Source organism: Protomyctophum bolini, assembly GCF_963924005.1.
Source record: "Protomyctophum bolini genome assembly, chromosome: 2".
Lineage (NCBI taxonomy): Eukaryota > Metazoa > Chordata > Actinopteri > Myctophiformes > Myctophidae > Protomyctophum > Protomyctophum bolini.
In genome coordinates, this window is record NC_137863.1 from 40,680,319 (window position 1) to 40,698,908 (window position 18,590).

The following is an 18,590-nucleotide window of genomic DNA, read 5'->3' on the forward strand; positions in this document are numbered from 1 at the left end:
CATTAAGCAAAACATCATATTGAGTCAAATGACTTGGTCACATTAAGAAAAACATCCTATTGAGTCAAATGACTTGGTCACATTAAGCAAAACATCCTATTGAGTCAAATGACTTAGTCACATTAAGCAAAACATCCTATTGAGTCAAATGACTTAGTCACATTAATATGTGTGTCTTTCAGACCTGATGGCATCGGCACAGTGACGGTGGAGGAGAAGGAGCGCTTTGAGGAGATCAAGGAGAGGCTGCGAGCTCTTCTGGAGAACCAGATCACACACTTCAGGTACTATAGAACGGCATGAAGCACCCAGGCTGCAGTTTCAGGGTTTCACAAGCACCCAGGCTGCAGTTTCAGTGTTTCACAAGCACCCAGGCTGCAGTTTCAGGGTTTCACAAGCACCCAGGCTGCAGTTTCAGGGTTTCACAAGCACCCAGGCTGCAGTTTCAGGGTTTCACAAGCACCCAGTCTGCAGTTTCAGGGTTTCACAAGCCCCCAGGCTGCAGTTTCAGGGTTTCACAAGCACCCAGGCTGCAGTTTCAGGGTTTCACAAAACCATAACTTTGCTTTCGTCCACTGTCTGCCTGTAGCCTACTGTAATGTTCTGCAATGTGATATCATTCGAAAAACATTTTTAGTTTCGAAAGTTTTGAAGAAAATAGCCAGTTTACAAGCACTCAACGTGTCACGAAAATGGCCTAATATTAATAATAAACCATATTGTTTCCCAAACACTGGGTCGGGAGTCTTGTGGAGCCACTTTTATAGGTCACAAGCAAACAATCGTCATTACGACCGTATTTCAAAAGGTTACAAAAAATCACAATAAAATTGAAAGATAAAAAATGTATCGAAGACATTCCGTAACATAAGTAACAGTGAAAATAGCGGATCTACAAGCTCACAACCATCGCATCGTGACGCGTTATGAGCTTGTAGATTTTCTCTCGTTTGGTCCCAAGGAGACATAAAATGTCTCTTTTAAGTCTTGAGCTAACCCATTTGCATGGCGAGACTGATGATGTCATCATTTTTGTGAAATGATTAAATTAAGTGCTGTGATTTAGGACCAGGATGGTGTGACCTCAAGACTTAAAATGCATGGTTTTATGGTTGCCATTACTTGTCTTCACAGATACTGTTTTCCGTTTGGTCGGCCTGAAGGAGCACTGAAAGCAACTCTGTCCCTCCTCGAAAGGGTATGGTCGGTCGGTCGGTCGGTCGGTCTGTCTGTCTGTCTGTCTGTCTGTCTGTCTGTCTGTCTGTCTGTCTGTCTGTCTGTCTGTCTGTCTGTCTGTCTGTCTGTCTGTCTGTCTGTCTGTCTGTCTGTCTGTCTGTCTGTCTGTCTGTCTGTCTGTCTGTCTGTCTGTCTGTCTGTCTGTCTGTCTGTCTGTCTGTCTGTCTGTCTGTCTGTCTGTCTGTCTGTCTGTCTGTCTGTCTGTCTGTCTGTCTGTCTGTCTGTCTGTCTGTCTGTCTGTCTGTCTGTCTGTCTGTCTGTCTGTCTGTCTGTCTGTCTGTCTGTCTGTCTGTCTGTCTGTCTGTCTGTCTGTCTGTCTGTCTGTCTGTCTGTCTGTCTGTCTGTCTGTCTGTCTGTCTGTCTGTCTGTCTGTCTGTCTGTCTGTCTGTCTGTCTGTCTGTCTGTCTGTCTGTCTGTCTGTCTGTCTGTCTGTCTGTCTGTCTGTCTGTCTGTCTGTCTGTCTGTCTGTCTGTCTGTCTGTCTGTCTGTCTGTCTGTCTGTCTGTCTGTCTGTCTGTCTGTCTGTCTGTCTGTCTGTCTGTCTGTCTGTCTGTCTGTCTGTCTGTCTGTCTGTCTGTCTGTCTGTCTGTCTGTCTGTCTGTCTGTCTGTCTGTCTGTCTGTCTGTCTGTCTGTCTGTCTGTCTGTCTGTCTGTCTGTCTGTCTGTCTGTCTGTCTGTCTGTCTGTCTGTCTGTCTGTCTGTCTGTCTGTCTGTCTGTCTGTCTGTCTGTCTGTCTGTCTGTCTGTCTGTCTGTCTGTCTGTCTGTCTGTCTGTCTGTCTGTCTGTCTGTCTGTCTGTCTGTCTGTCTGTCTGTCTGTCTGTCTGTCTGTCTGTCTGTCTGTCTGTCTGTCTGTCTGTGTGTGTGTGTCCATTGTGATACCGATGAATAGGAACTTAAAAGTGTGGTTCCACTGACCCTAGCCAGAACACAATCGATTGATTCAGAATTTAGGCATTTAGCACATACACCCATAACATGCCCTGCCATTGACGGAGATCTCTGTCAAGTCTAATCCAGTGCTTTACCGCATATGACGGAGATCTCTGCCATGTGGTCTTTTCAATTGTTTATGATAGATTGCGATCTTCGCCAACGTCTGAATGGTTAGGTGGATGGATACAACCGGAAATGAACCAGAAGTGAAACATTTCGCCTGCCGTCTGCCAGCCTCCACGTTATCGGACCCAGAAAAAATACATTTATCTCGGGATTATTATTATTTCCAGATCACGTTTTTGGTCAAAACAAGCTTTATTCAACGGCCCATAACCAATGAACCGGCGATCGCGGCCACAAAATGTATTTTCCTCGTGAAGGATTTAAGAGACACATTAAGAGACACACACACCCTGATCACCACTCCTGTAAAGCATGTTCACAGAGGAAATGGAAGGCCTCATTCCTGTCATTTTGTGTCTGAAGGTTCTGATGAAGGACATAGCGACCCACGTTCCCCAGGAAGAAGTGAAAGCGATGATCCGTAGATGCCTGGAGCAGGCCGCCCTGGTGAACTACCAGCGTCTGTCCGAATACGCCAAGCTAGAAGGTAGGTCGTCTTGTCTAAAACCTGGACGGTATAGGGTTATTCTGTTGTGGATAACGCAACGAGTGTGTCTCGCATGATTCACATGAGAATTCTTTGTTTCTGCAAAGAAGGGCAGCATTGTTGGTTGAGAAGATACAGTGGACTAGTAATTATGAAATGAAGTATGATGTATCGATTGCTATTTGTTTCAGGAAGGCAGAGGGAAATGTTGCCCTCAGAAGATTTATTTTGTTACAAAAACTTACATTTCGATGGATTCTCCTAACATTTTGAGTTGTTTTGGAGTGGTGCTCCGTTTACCATCTCTCTCTAACCCTACTGTTTTCTCCACAGCTGCTGAAAAAGAGTCCCTCTTTGAGGCTTGTTATCAGATTTCTTATGCATTATTCTTTTTTGCACTGATATCTCTTGTCTCAAAATGACGATTGCAGTGTTTGATGTACGTCCAACAACCTGTTAACTTAGCAATGTTTACAGTAAGTAAAAATGCATTCAATTCCCCACAAACCTTTTTACGCTGTGATCTCGTCCACCATTATGCCTCAGCTTCTTCCAGCCGAGTCCTGGTCTGTTTCTCTGTCTTCGACTATGGCCTGCCTAGTAGTTGGGGTGACCCTTTTCTTCTCCTCTCCTATCTCTGCTTTCCTCTCCCCCTCTCTGTTCCCTTGTTCTCAGATTAATCTTCATCTTCCTCTCACTGCCTCCCCTCTGTATTCCTTGTCTATTGGCTTTACTGGCATTCTACGTTACCGTTTGGAAACAGGGTTGGCCAATACATAAGGAATGATGGGATTGCCCCTTATGGCAATTCAGCGTTTCTATCTGTTGCATGGGTTTTCTTTAGTAGGCATCATAGACATTGTATATTACTGGGAGACATTGCATCTCTAAACACAGAAGCGACACAAATGCAGCATATAAAATGTGTGCCTCAAAGATTGTATAGCATTTAAAGGCAATTAATTACAATTAATTAAATGTGTGTAAATAATAACTACACTTCCAGTTTAAAGCAGTCAATTCTAACCGATGTCTGTAAAGAAATACCATCACCACACTGGAGACACCAAGGAAAACTAACCTTAGTGTCTCAGTTGGGATTGTAAATCCTCCCCAAATTACTTTCCTCATGTTAGTTTGTTTCCCCCCCAACCGTGGGTTTTAACTACCGGTAAGAGGTGTCAGACTTTTCCCATCTCTCATACAAGTGGAGGGACCATCCATTCCCTCTTCCCTCTCTCTCTCCGCCACACAGTAAAATCCCGAGCGTTACGGATGGAACCAAACAGACCTATAACTGCGAGGTGTGTTCGGTTGCATTTGTACGCCGTCAAGAGTCAAGCGAACGGGATTTTACTGGTCGCAGACCTACACAACGGTACAGTCTGTGTGCTCGTCCTCTCTGACCCCGGCCTCTTGCATGCCCCGGTATCCTCCCTCTCTCTCTGTAGGGAAAAAGAGAGAGATGTATGAGCACCCTGTCTTCTGCTTGGCGTCTCAAGTCATGGATTTAACCATTCGTGAGTACCTTCCTCACCCCACGCCATCCCGCCCTCTCGCTCCAATGACCCCTTTTTTTCCCCTTGGAGCCTAATTCTGCACGATTTGCACTAGAAGCTTACCTCATATTTTCCTGTTGCTTACTCTCACCCATGTCTCTTTGTCTTTTGTGTCTTTTCCTCGTCCTTGGAGTCCTTTGGTCTATTTGAATCTGTTGCTTCTGTCTGCGTTAAAGACTTCCTGGTAAACCTTTTGGTTTGATCTATGGGGGAAAAGTATATCACTGTCATTTTCTTTTGTGTCCTGTGGCCTGCCCTTACAGAAAACAAATATATAGTATTTCATATGTTTCAAAGTAAAAACAAAAACCAAAAAAAAGGAGAAACGTATACCCATGTATGATATATACGTTTTGCTGTATGGGCATTGCCTCTCTCTGTCTGTCTGTGATTTGAATGCATTTTTACTTTGCTTCTGTGTAAACCCGTTCGTTCACTGTCTGAGATCATGGTACAGCACATGGTATAGAGAAGCACCTCAGTCAGCAGTACAAAGATATCCACACCCTGGCTCCAAAAGACATTGCATTGTCTTCTGCAGATGTTTGTAGGTTTCTAGTATATATGGTTTTGCTGAGATGACAAAGAGATTTGCAAATACAGTGTATTTCGTACGTGCTGTACGCGGGAACTTCAGAAGATTAGCTTGTTGGAATGATTTTGATCAGCTTTTGAATAATAAAGAAGACATTTTGCATTTACAAACTTGGAGAACTTCGACCGAACATTTCTGTATAAAAGCTGAGTGAAGGCCTTTAAGGGGTCTGCCTCAGCTACGTACCTTCATTTCTGCTCTCTTCTCTTCCCTCCTACACGCTGTTGAATTTATTGCTCTTCTTTTATCCTCTCCTACCTCCTTCTTGAAACCTTTCAATTTGTTCTGTCCTCTCCTTTCCATTCATGACACTCTCTCTCTCTCTCTCTCTCTCTCTCTCTCTCTCTCTCTCTCTCTCTCTCTCTCTCACTCAGCGGAAAAAGATCAGAAAAAACTGAAGGATCCAGGTGATGGTGCTGTTCACATAGCGATACGTTACACAAATCACTTGGATTTGTGTAACTCATCCTCGATCAGAACATCCCTGAACGTAGCTAAAACCCTACTACCCTAGCATAACCTCTCGCAACCTTCCTGAACTTAGCTAAAACCCTACTACCCTATAGCATAACCTCTCGCAACCTTCCTGAACTTAGCTAAAACCCTACTACCCTATAGCATAACCTCTCGCAACCTTCCTGAACTTAGCTAAAACCCTACTACCCTATAGCATAACCTCTCGCAACCTTCCTGAACTTAGCTAAAACCCTACTACCCTAGCATAACCTCTCGCAAACCTTCCTGAACTTAGCTAAAACCCTACTACTCTAGCATAACCTCTCGCAACCTTCCTGAACTTAGCTAAAACCCTACTACCCTATAGCATAACCTCTCGCAAACCTTCCTGAACTTAGCTAAAACCCTACTACTCTAGCATAACCTCTCGCAACCTTCCTGAATTTAGCTAAAACCCTACCACCCTATAGCATACCCTCTCGCAACCTTCCTGAACTTAGCTAAAACCCTACTACTCTAGCATAACCTCTCGCAAACCTTCCTGAACTTAGCTAAAGCCCTACCACCCTATAGCATACCCTCTCGCAACCTTCCTGATGCATTTCCTGACGGAAGTCACAGAAACATTAATGTAAATGTTTAGTGGAAGTTCAGGAACATTGTGCCAGCGTTACGCTTCCCACCACCATTGTTTTCCCCGAGCCCCGCATAGCGATACTAATATCACTGTGGATATTTTGTCTACATATTAGTCTCGTCCCTCTCAGTATAGCGTTCTTCCCCGCAATGTCCCTCACCATTTCAGCCGTGAAGTGTGTGTGTGTGTGTGTGTGTGTGTGTGTGTATGTGTATATATATATATATATATATATATATATATATACACTTCTGTGACAACCTCCTGAAACCTACTTTAAACTAGTATTGTGACGTGTGGGAAATAGCAGATCTACAAGATCACAGACACATTATGTGCTTGTACATCGCCAATTTGGGCCGTGCGGCACTTCACACGTATCGCTATCAGCTCATTACTGCAGTAGGCTATGCTCTTTTCTCTTTGAAATGAATGATGGTGGAGATATGAGTGTAATAAGGCTGGTAAGTCTTTCTGGATTAAATCAGTTAAAAATGTTCTTTACAAGTCCGGCACCTGTAAAAAACAAAAACACCTTGAAGAGCAGCAATGGGAATGTTGTAAAATATGACAACGTCGCAAACCATACAGTTTCTTTGATGTTCATGTTACAAGGAACCAAAGGATTTCTCTCTTAAATCAGTAAGGATTTAATTTTATATTAATATTCAAGCTATTTAGCTATTTCACAACTATTAATTCCACACCGCATACAGTAACTATGGCGTTGTACTCATGTATGCAATTCCCATGGAAATCTTTTTGGGGAGCGCTCGCTTGGTCCACGCAACATCTTGCATTTGTGCAAGCGGTTTTACAACAAACGCATGACCTTCTAAAGCACTCCCCCCGTGTGTCACCTGCTCCCTCTGCACGTCCCAGCCAATCACAGCCATTGGGCGTGGGACATTTCCTTGGGAATAACGTACATGGATAATAGGCTATACACACATTCTACTTGGGTGGTTTACGGCCCAGTGTGTGAATAAAGTACTCTGTCAGTGGGGTGTGCTTCATGGAGCTGTGGCTTCTTTCTTATTGGTACAATTCAAAATATAACTTCGTTTCCTACATTCAGCAGATTGAAATTTGATTGAGCCTGTCTTGGTTTGCAGCGGTTGCATCTGACGCCGACCGAAGGTAGTGTTTAAATGGCACCCGCTTGGACTGTGCCAGTACAAACTGCAATGCAACAGTTAAGGTGTGGATGTGGCTAGCCGGTAGAATGGATACTGGATAATAGGCAGAACTGTGCAACACAATCATCACATTACTGCATGATGAATGTGGAACTTGCCTGTTTGTTTTTGTCTCTTTTAATTTGTCTCGGAACGTCCATTATTTGTTTCTTTTGGATGCCGTCATTACTGCAATGTGAAGCGATGGTAGAGTGACAAGGCGGGACTTTCTACACGCTTTCTATCTTTGCTAAAATACTTTGTATACATTTGCTATTTCCAGTGCATTCAATGTGTGTAGAAATAGTTTAGCTTGAAACTACTCGCATTTAAATATATATATTAACAACGTCATACATTGCATTATGCTTTAACTGTTTTAAGTTGAGATTGATTCTAATATCTATGACTGTGTAGACCAAAACTAAGGACTTTATATCTAAATTGATGTCTATAGTCAGTTTCATTTAGACTTGATGGGGTTTGTGAATATGCATGTTTCTGAACTTGACAGTGTACAGTCTTGTACACTGTCAAATTCGATACGTCAATCTGACCATTGATTTCACACGTACTTGCACACCACCAATGTGCAACTAAGTATTAATCAAACTTCAGAAAAGTGTCATCGGCTATCAAGTTGTCTTATAGCATTATTTAATTGCATGCGAAAAGGAGGCCTACAACAACACACTCACTATGTTCCACTCAGAGATAAAAAACAAGTGTCATATCTTTGGGAAATTAAAGGTGTAGAATGGAACATAGCGTGCGGGTTCTCCAGGTCTTTTTTCAAGTCCAGCCAGTTTCCTGTCACCCCAGCACCTGAATATGCTATGCATAATGACCATAACCGTTAGTGTTAATTAACTTGCATGCATACAATAGCCATAGAATAAAGGAGACAATATTAAACAAATGTGAAGAAAGAAACTATGGTGTGACTCTAAGGCTGCCTGCACTGACCTTTGAACTTTGTACTCCAGAGAATGTAGGGCGGTTAGTCACCCCGGCCAAAAAACTGGAGGACACGATTCGCTTGTCGGAGCTGGTGATAGAGGTGCTTCAACAGAACGAAGAACACCACGCAGAGGTCAGTGGCGGACGCATGCACACACGCACGCACGCAACGTCGCAACATGCACACACTTTTTTCTTTTTTTTATTACTTTTAAACTCGCCAGGTTGAAAGTGGTTAACAACTCTGAATAATCCTATCTTTGCCTCTTTATTAAACATTATTAAATAATACTAAACAGGCTTCAAGTCCAAACGGAAATCAGTCTGTATAGCAGGCTATCGAACTTCTTGTATATGCATGTTGGCCTGTGACGGTACAGGCCCTCGTGTTAGACAGAGGCTTCGTGTATCCATAGGTCACAAAGTAGAAACCTTTTGGACACACTGTGAGAATCATATTAATCAATCAATAAAATCAAATATATATATAGCAGTCATACTGTATATGGATTGTAGTATGGATAAAAGTAAGTTGCTTGACCCAGCTATATAAAGTCCCATGGTGTAACATCCATTGTACTATAGTCTTCTTTGGTTACACCTCTGATAGCTCTGTTGTGGAGCCTATAGAGCGTCGCTGTCCCGCCCCCTACCAGGGCCCAGGAAATTATTCTCCGTTCATTTTCCTCAGAAAGTATTTATTTAAAGACCTTTTAAGCCTCTTACAAAGCCAACTCTTGTCGTGACAAATCATGACAACAAACACCATTGTTTCGGGCCGAACAAATAATTAGAAAAAGAAGAAGAAAACGGCAGGTTACAACACTATTTTTGTTGTTTTTCTTCTTTGTAATTATTTGTTTGGTCCAAAATATTGTGTGTGTTGTCATGATTTGTCACGACTCGAGTTGGCTTATAAGGTCTTTAAATAAATACGTTTTGAAATGTCTATGGGAAAAATGCATTGGGAATTAATTCCTGGGCCTGGCGTTGTCATGAAAGGGGGCGGGACTGAGACGCTCTATTAGAACCGTGATTCCCAGAATGCAATGGGAAACCAACCCATGGAAGTATATATACCGCTCCCAAACGAATAGCTGAGGTCATTTTTATTAAAGCACATTGTTTTCAGAAATGGTACTTAATAACATACATAAATACATACATTTCCTGTACGCAGAGACTCCCAATTATTTATTATTTATATTGTATTATTATTTTATATATATATTTAAAAAATATATATATTCCAGTAAATTATATCAAAAATTACTGTTGTTATTGAACAAGCTACACGGTATGACTTTAACATATATACACAATCGGACTTGCCATTTCACCTGTTTTAGAGCCATCATGAACAGGCCATCTAACAGTATAGACTTAGCTTAATTGGTTTTTTCTCTGCACTGCACACTCACTTCCCAGCACACTCACTTCCCAGCAGGAAGAAAGGACCCTCTCCACCCACCATCTTGAGTCGGTGCTCTAGTCTACAGGTCATAAAGGGCTTAATTCCCTTGTACAGTGCATCATATCCTCACGGTTGCTCGTTCCGATGGCGACTACAGGCTCTTCCAGTGTATGCGTGACAAGTCACGGCAGAATGAAGGGTGCTGTTCTAAGTCAAAGCTGTGGCCCACTTCCTCCCTGCTTTAACTCACACATGCATGTCTCTCTCTTTCTGACAAAATACCTTCCATTATAGTGAGGCGTATATAGGAACAAGATGCACGGGCATCTTCTCTTTGCATCCCTTTAGGATGAACTGACGAAAGAAAATGTCACAATTTTTGTATTCATTATTACATTATTGGCAGTCAAAATGTTATTCTCTTCACAGTCCTCGTCACATTATCTGTCAAATGCTCATGTTCAGTGTATGATCGAAGCAAATTGACATAATTCCTCTGCTTTTTAACTATTTGTTTGTTTCACGGGGGATTATTTGAAAAGGGGAAAGAGGTACGTGATTGTTTTAACTGATACTGGCAGGTCATACTGTCCTGCTTTCCTTCCCTTTTAGTCCTGACCTGTGCATGTTATTAATGTGCTCATGAGACTTTATCATGAATCTCAATGCTCCTTTCAGTGTGTGATCGTATACTGCCGGTCAAGTGCTTGTAACAACATTTGTTAGCTTGAGCTAACAACAGTGTTGCCCTTACTGAACATGGCAAGCACTTGGGCAATGTACTGTGTGTATTGGACCCATTAATCTGTCCCAACTCTATTCACCTTATTCGCCAATGCAAAGAAGGACGTGACACTGTGACGTTTCTTTTTGTGAAATCACTTCCCATTTTGTCATGCAAGACTCAATTACAATTGAGCTACCCTGTCTTATGGTTATGTTGACTGTATACGCAAGTAAAATATATTTTATTATCTATATCAAACAAACTCACACGGCACGGTGGCACAGTTGGTAGTGCTGTCGCCTCACAGCCAGAAGGTCCTGGGTTCGATTCCCACTCGGGGCGCTGTGGGTGCTGGCTGCGTGTTTCCTCCTCCGCGTCATCAGTGCCCATACCCGAAGGTGGGGTTGGCGAAAGGGCCTTTCTGTGTGGAGTTTGCATGTTCTCCCCGTGTCCCCTAGGGTAGGTACCCTCACAAAAACATGCAGTAATCCTGGTCTCTAAACTGCCTCCCCCTGGCCAGCCGGGGCGCCTGATGGAGGGGAAAGGAACTGGTTGGAATAACGTGTTCCTTCCACGCGCTACGTCCAACCACGGAAACTCCCCCCTGTCAGGTGTAAAGGAGCAACTTGGACACTCAAGCATGAAAGAAGCATGAGTTAAGTCCGTTGCTCTCCCCAGGTTGGCGGAGGGTGTGTAGAGCCCAGGATCACATTAGATGATTGACACAGGGGTGAAAAATGGGTTACAAAATCGTGGGATAAAGAATATTAAAAAAAAAAAAAAAAAAAAAAACTCACTCAGGTGAAACTAATACATGTTAAAATGATCAAACAATACTATTTTGAACATCAATCTCAGCTACATTGCTGCACAGATCTGCACGTGTTCAAATGGGGAGTGGTTTTACAAAGACGTTTTTTTTTTGGTTTCAAACTGGATGGGGCTGAATAAGGTCAATACTGACTGAACCCATTGCACATTCATTCCCTAACCTTACTATCCATGTCAAACCACCTAAACCGGCCTCTGAGCCATCTGTTGATCAATGTACGATGTACTTTGTCTAGGAATACTCGGGGCAGTTGATATGGAATTAAATGTCCAATTCACCTCCCCAAACAAACGTGTTCCTCTCCATTGGATTAGCCAAGACACGCAATGGAGAACCTATTACTCTGGCATGCTTCTTATTGTATGATCACCTAGAAAGGGATCCCGCCCTTCAAAGAAATGCATTCTGGAGGCCCTCAAATGAGGTGAGCGCGTCGGTAGACCCGACCCAGCCTACCCTATAGCGTTAAGACACCAAACTCCCAATTTGAAAACACGAGTGAAATAATAGGCTATAACAAAAGTGGAACTTGAATGCAAGTTGCAGCCCAGCATCATTAGTGCTGAATCTGGATTGAGTTGCAAATGGACATGCTGGTTTAAGCGCTCATGCTATAACTGCCCACTTTTACACACTGACCAACCAATGACAAGAGCTCCGTGTGACACGCACACACACACACACACACACACACACACACACACACACCTCAGTGCATGTCTGCCCCCCCCCCCCTGAACCTCCAACGGATGCATTCACATCACCGTGGCATAAGATGGGATGCGATGTGAATAACTCAAACTCAATGATCCCTCTCTGCACTTCATCTCTGGAGGTTATGCTGAGAGCATAAGGCGCATGGGAGGCTGAGTTTATGAATACGTTTCATTTTAGTTTTCCTTTTCTTTATTCTTTTGGATGATGTGCATGACAGTCACTCCACTGCATCTATTCTACAGGGAGACACTTTGCACCACGGCTCTCTTATATGATTGACTCGGTGAAGGAGAGTTGCGGGGTGTGTGTTTAATCCATTCAGCACGGGAACCCCTTTTGGTGTTTTAAAGCATTATGTTATACTTTAGCTATTGGAAAAACGGCAGATCTACAAGCTCATAGAGCGTGGCACAGAGTGCCGCACTATGAGCTTGTAGATCTGCTGTTTTTGAAAAATCTTGAAAATGTGGCGCAAAGCTTTGAATATATCGTTGCTGTCGGGAGGAAACCGCATAACTCAGTTTTTGATTTTTTTTTTTTTTTTTTCATAAATCAGTGCTATTGAACACCCTTAAACGTGTTGTTTAAAAATATTGAACCAATGGAAAGTAGTAAAAAGTGCTTTGGACAAAACCTCTTAACTCCGTTGGACCTGGAACTACATATTTCCAGATGGGGGTCCACATAGAAACCAGAGGTGGTTTTTACAATCGGCCTCAGGTCTAAATGGATTAACCCATTCTGACCTGAGATCAGATTCATACGAGGTTTCCACTGGACACACACTGGTCTGATTAACCCATTCTGACCTGAGATCAGATTCTAAAAATGTCAGTCGTTCTTCGATTTTTCAAAAATAGCAGACCTACAAGCTCGTAGCGCGCCACTCGGTGGCGCGCTATGAGCTTGTAGATCTGCTGTTTTTCAATAGCTAAAGCATAACATGATGCTAAACCCCAAAATGGGTTCCCGTTCAGAATGGGTTAAGTACCGTAGCTCCCCGCCACGGTTGTCAAGTAGCTGCTTCCTCTGTGGGCCGACAGAAAAGAAAAAAAAACAAGTAAAAAGACATGTGAATCTCTGTGCCAGAGCACTGCATTTTTCCTCTCCAAGCTGTGAAGTGTTCCCCCGCTGGAGTTTGCCCATACAGTGAAAAGCTCCGAGGCAACAGCTTAATTGAGTTCCTATTGTGCAAAGCAAGAGAACCAGAGCCTTGCTTTTAGATCAGTGGAGTTGCCTCCCTTCCTCCATTCTCCTGACCTTTTTACTGAATAGACGATCAATATATGAAGAAATATCACTTGACCCCGAAGAAGTGGATACAAAATGTTGTTTCACTGGATTCTGGTAGTATTGGGCATGCTAAATAACAAAAAAAAAAGCCTTGTGCTGGGTGGTAACATAGGTATTTAATCTGGCAGGAAATGAGTTTTAATCGTCATAACTGTGCTTTATAATCATTCTTATAATGCATTCATTGTATACTGTTAAAATACATTATTCTGATTGTAGAGACATATATATATAGTTGGCCTAGTTATAAGTCATTATAGAACAGGTCGTTTTGAGGAAGCAATCTGATTGGTTGAAACAGCCATTTAACCCTAACGAGCATGATGGAACACCTAATCAAAACATAAGAATCAGCTGTGCTGAGTCTCGCTGCATGCTCTCCCAGAGCAGAGCTCTCTGGGTGGCTAGGCTAGTGTTTTTCTTGGTACATTTTCTAGTTAATTTAGTTTATTTGCAAATAATTTAGTTTATTTGACAATAATACCGTTATTAATGACGGTAAAGCACACCTTCTCGTGTAATATTGCTTAATTATAGAATGCTTTATTATGTGTTGTGACTATTGTTATAAAGCATTGTGAGCATTAATGAGTTCTAACTGTATTTATACAGTGTTACAAGCAGATTATATAAGTATGTTTATAATGACATATAGGATTAGTGTTACCCTCCTGGCAGCCAGCTTGTACGCCATCTTGAAAAGGACGCCTTCTCAGAAGGTATAATTATTGGTAACCTCGATTTTATTTAGCATGTCCAATGTTACCCGAATCCATTGAAAACCCCTTTGTATTAATTTGTTTGAGGTTAAACCACATTTACCCGTCTGAGATTCAAACTGGGTGGTGCTTTGAAAGGCCTGTGCTCATCAGGTGATTTCAAACACTTTCTTTATCTAACTCTGCTCTTTTATTCTCCTGTCGGTCTTGGGACTTTTCTCTTTTCCACCTCTATCCCCCTACTCTCTCTCTTTCTCTCTCTCTCCTCCTCCAGGCCTTTGCGTGGTGGTCAGACCTGATGGTGGAGCATGCAGAGACCTTCCTGTCCCTCTACTCGGTGGACATGGACGCCGCGCTGGAGGTCCAGCCGCCCGACAGCTGGGACAGCTTCCCCCTCTTCCAGCTCCTCAATGACTTCCTGAGGACTGACTGTGAGTGAAGAATGACGTACCTATCTGTCTATACCTTCCACACACACACACACACACACACACACACACACACACACACACACACACACACACACAAAATGCACAAAATGCACACGCACACCCTCACACTCTCTGATGTATATACACAAGGGCCACTCGGTGTAAATAATCATTTCATTTACAATTTAAATGGTTAATTTAGTTTATTTGCCAATCATTTAGTTTATTTGCCAATAATTTAGTTTCCAGTTATGATATAATTTGAGAAACATTAACTGCGCATTTACAAAATGGGTTGCCAAAATCAAGATTTTCGACAGAAGACGGTCCTATTAAGCTCTAATTTATCTAGAGTAGAAATGTACAACCTCAAAACGATGCACTATATGCGGCAGGTGTGTAACGTGTCGTCCAGTGCTTCTTTTTTTTCTTCTTCTTTTTGCTTCGTCCCCAAAGCCCTTCGCACATTTTGTACAACCGTGTCTGTGTGAAAAGATGCCACAGGGCGGTTCACGGAACACAATGGAGCAGCTTTCGCTGTGGTTACCGCCGGCCAGCCATCTCTCTAATGAACTGCGCGGCAGCCTCGGGAGAGCTCAGGCCTGCAAAGGGATCCACTTCACTGTCCTCAGCGTATAGCGACGCAGGGCACTAATTGTCCCCAGGGAATGCTTCCCTCTTTTAACTTGTCATCTGGGAGTCAAGGAGAAGACAGAGTGCTGTCCTCTCATTCACCAGATGAACGCCGCGGACGGCAAATAGCTTGTTACGTTTGCTAGTTTGTTAGAGCCACGTTGCAAATTGGCCCCTGTTCGATTCTGTTGTTATACAGCCATATGTGAGGGACAAAGGCCGCAGATTAAGTGCATAGTAGTGGACATAGCTACAACAGCTCATGGTAAAGTAGGTCAAATAGAGTTTGGCACTAATAATTAATTAGGAAATGTACATATTCTTTTTATGCTTAATAGTTAACATAATGTAATAGGATGCGATTTTGCGTCACTGGCCTGCATAGTGACAATGCAATGCGACACATTGTGAGCTTGTAGAACTGCTATTTTCAAAATATTTGTATACATTTGAAAAACATGAAATAGTACTTTCAATACTTTTGGTACTTTAAGCACATTTTGATGCCAACACTTTTGTACTTTTACTCACGTAGATTTTGAATTCCAGACTTTTACTTGTAACGGGAGCAGTTCTACGTACATTGCAGCAGCAGTGGCATTTTTTACTGAAGTAAAACAATGGAGTGCTTTTTGCCACCACTGGGTTTAAACCCATATCACCGGGGCATGTTCTCGCAGAAGGTCATCTATTCTGTCTCGGCACAGCGCTTCAGTTCTATATGTGGCAGTAAATAGCCTTAGCTCTAAGACAGCTCGACAAAGTGGGACGTCATTGGAGGAGCTAATGAGGACGGCGGCGGTCTCTGCCGGGTGGCGCGGCGAGCCCCGCGTCCACACTGCCGGACACACACATCCAAGTGGACAGCAGCCACTCAAGTGGCTAATTGAGGGATGTTGGCAATCAAGGGCCACAACAAACATAGCACCTACTGTGTATCTTTGACCTTGACTCCTATATGCCAGAGAGAGAGAGAGATAGATAGAGAGAGAGAGGGGGGAGAGAGAGAGTGCTCAAAGGGAGAAAAGGATAAAAGCAGACGCACATGGCGCGTGGCGCCGTGAGGCATCACATTAGCACACACTGGCGTCCATTTTAACTCCTGTGGTCTTGTCAGTGTTGCCTTTTTACCAGTTGGGAGCCACACGGAGTAGACCATGACTGCTATTCAGAAACACTCCATGATTGATAATGGCCTTAATTATCAGATTTACAGGATATATATATATATTTATTACATGGCTTGGTTGAATGCTTGATTCTGATTGGTCAATCGCTGAATTCAGCGGCATGTTATTTCTTGATAACAGACCGCTCCGCTAAACAGACCGCTGCCTAATCAAACCCTCTGAGCACCTGCTGGGCCCGCTGTTTTACTGCTGTTTCCAACATGACAGCCATGTAACCACACACACACACACACACTATCTGTGACACACAATGTTATTTAGCTAAACATTGCTCTCAAAAATGTTTTTGAAAACATTTGAGCGAGAAATAGACAACTAGTATACCCGAAAATGGGTTCTATTTTTATCAACTCACTTCCTTGTTTTCCGACAGTGCTCACTGCTCCAGCCCTGCACCTGGGCAGACGCAGCCAGCGCGAACTTATGGAATACTTTTTTTGTTGTGTTTTGTATAAATTTATGTTAGGTAGCCATGTAATAAGCTGGATAATATCTGGCTAAGTGGTCATGTGGCATGTGTTCTTAAGCAATTGACACTGAACCCCCAAATGCTCCCACTGAGTGCTAGTGCGTGTGTAAGTGTTTATTGGTGCACGCGTGCGTTCAAACTGCGAATGCAACACACATTGCAACTCACTTTGGATAAGGGAACTATAGAAATGCAGACTATATTTACTATTGGACGTTAACATGCATTGCTAAACAATTGGACCGTTACTATAACTTCATTTATTAACACTGAGATCATCATGTCCTGTGTTGCGCTGTGTCGCTGTTTGTGCTCTCAGATAACCTGTGCAACGGGAAGTTCCATAAGCACCTCCAGGACCTGTACGCTCCCTTGGTGGTTCGCTACGTGGACCTGATGGAGTCCTCCATCGCTCAGTCCATCCACCGGGGCTTCGAGAGGGAATCCTGGGAGCCGGTCAAGTGAGTGCACGTTTTCTGACCGTTTCCCAAACAGTGTTTTTACACGTCTTCTTCATTTGGAGTCCCTCTCAAGTGCAAAGTCACATGATTTCTTTACACAATGATGATTCATGTATTCATTCGAGATTTATTTATTCTCTAACTACACCGAGCAATTAATCTCACTTCAGTGTTGTTAATGAATGCAATGCATTCGACAACATACGTGTGCTGAAAATAAATTACAATCGAGGAATTGGGAGTGATAAAGGGCAAAAATGTACAAATATAAAAGTTATAGATAAGAAGAAAAAAACTTTTAAACTTTTTTTAAATAATTACACAGAATTGTCTGGACAGGACATAATTTATCAGCACACCTGGAAGGGACCACATCCTGTTTTAACCAATAATTGCATGTTTGTACTGTACTTCTTCATACAACTAGTTCTCCTGCAAAAACGGTGATAGACAAATCATTTGCCAAATGTTCAGCTATATAGGCCCACAGAGCTGACATGCTCATTCACGGTAATTTCCCCGCAGTTAAAGAGGATCTGTCAGGACAATCAAATTTTCACCACCTGAGTTGATCTATTCACTTCATTGAATTAATCTTAATTTAGCTGAGGTTACAAATTCTGTTAACTAATATTTTGCAATTGATGGCTCTTTTCGACTACAAGAACCAAGTGAACTGTGCCGCGCCATCTAACGTATGTTAGGTAGGTTCTGGATGTGTTTCCATACGCTACGGCTCAGTTTCAGATAAGGTTCTCTGGACTTAATTTGGTCCCTTCTCAGGAGGTAGCGGTAACCCTGAGTTCTGGGAACCCACAAGCTAACAGCGCGTCATAAACAAACAAAGAAAAATCCCATAACTTGAAAGCTACAGATGGTTTTGAGTTAACCTTCATAGTCGAAAAGTGCCATTTGTTTTAGTTCGGCGGGGCCTCTGGCCACATTGCTTCTTCCAATCCGTGTGTGTTACTTTTGTCTTTTTGCCATTTTTCTGTTTCCTCTCCACAGGAGCATATCAAGTAATCTGCAAATTGTCAACCTCCAAATGCCCAAAGTACCTGCAATTCTAGCAGTGCCAAGTGTTAACTTTCCACAAATGCCCAGCTTCTCTGCGCCCAACTGGATGTCTGCTATTTATGACTCAGAGTGTGTATTGATCTTGCAGAGCCTGAGACATGCGCTACATGTCCTTGGCATGAACATGGTACAGTACCTACTGTACTGTGATCCTAAAGTAACACCCTGGTCTGTACTGAGTAGGAACCTCTCCTTTGAGAGGTTTGTTATAGTTGTGTAAGCAAGCATATAGGTTGTGAGTGAGTGCAAAAGTCATAATCGAGTTATGTTTAGGCATGGTAATTAAACACTACCCTGTGCGCACCCTGTTGACACTTTATACGTACATCCCACATTCCAAACGTTAAGTGAAACATTGCCTGCACTAGCAACAGGGTAAAAAAAGGCGTCAAAACCGTACCTTCCCTGAATTGCCACCCTGTTGTGACAGCTCAGGATTCCAACTCCCTTGCCTGGGACC

At 42.8% G+C, this 18,590-nt stretch overlaps 1 protein-coding gene across 6 annotated transcripts in view; it reads left to right on the forward strand.

The window, feature by feature from the left end:
- Positions 1 to 18,590, forward strand: part of cadpsa (Ca2+-dependent activator protein for secretion a) — a gene marked incomplete at its 5' end in the record, with an annotated part of 133,991 nt that overhangs the window by 86,676 nt on the left and 28,725 nt on the right. For 2 of the 6 annotated variants that reach the window (XM_080773006.1, XM_080773005.1), the window contains 8 exons: positions 183 to 284; positions 1,135 to 1,198; positions 2,659 to 2,782; positions 4,234 to 4,302; positions 8,194 to 8,300; positions 14,144 to 14,300; positions 16,912 to 17,053; positions 18,062 to 18,199. In XM_080773006.1, the coding sequence (XP_080629132.1) occupies positions 183 to 284; positions 1,135 to 1,198; positions 2,659 to 2,782; positions 4,234 to 4,302; positions 8,194 to 8,300; positions 14,144 to 14,300; positions 16,912 to 17,053; positions 18,062 to 18,199 (903 nt within the window). Of the gene's footprint in view, positions 1 to 182; positions 285 to 1,134; positions 1,199 to 2,658; positions 2,783 to 4,233; positions 4,303 to 5,310; positions 5,344 to 8,193; positions 8,301 to 14,143; positions 14,301 to 16,911; positions 17,054 to 18,061; positions 18,200 to 18,590 lie in introns of all 6 variants that reach the window. The other 4 variants (XM_080773009.1, XM_080773010.1, XM_080773007.1 and 1 more) reach the window with 3 other exon arrangements.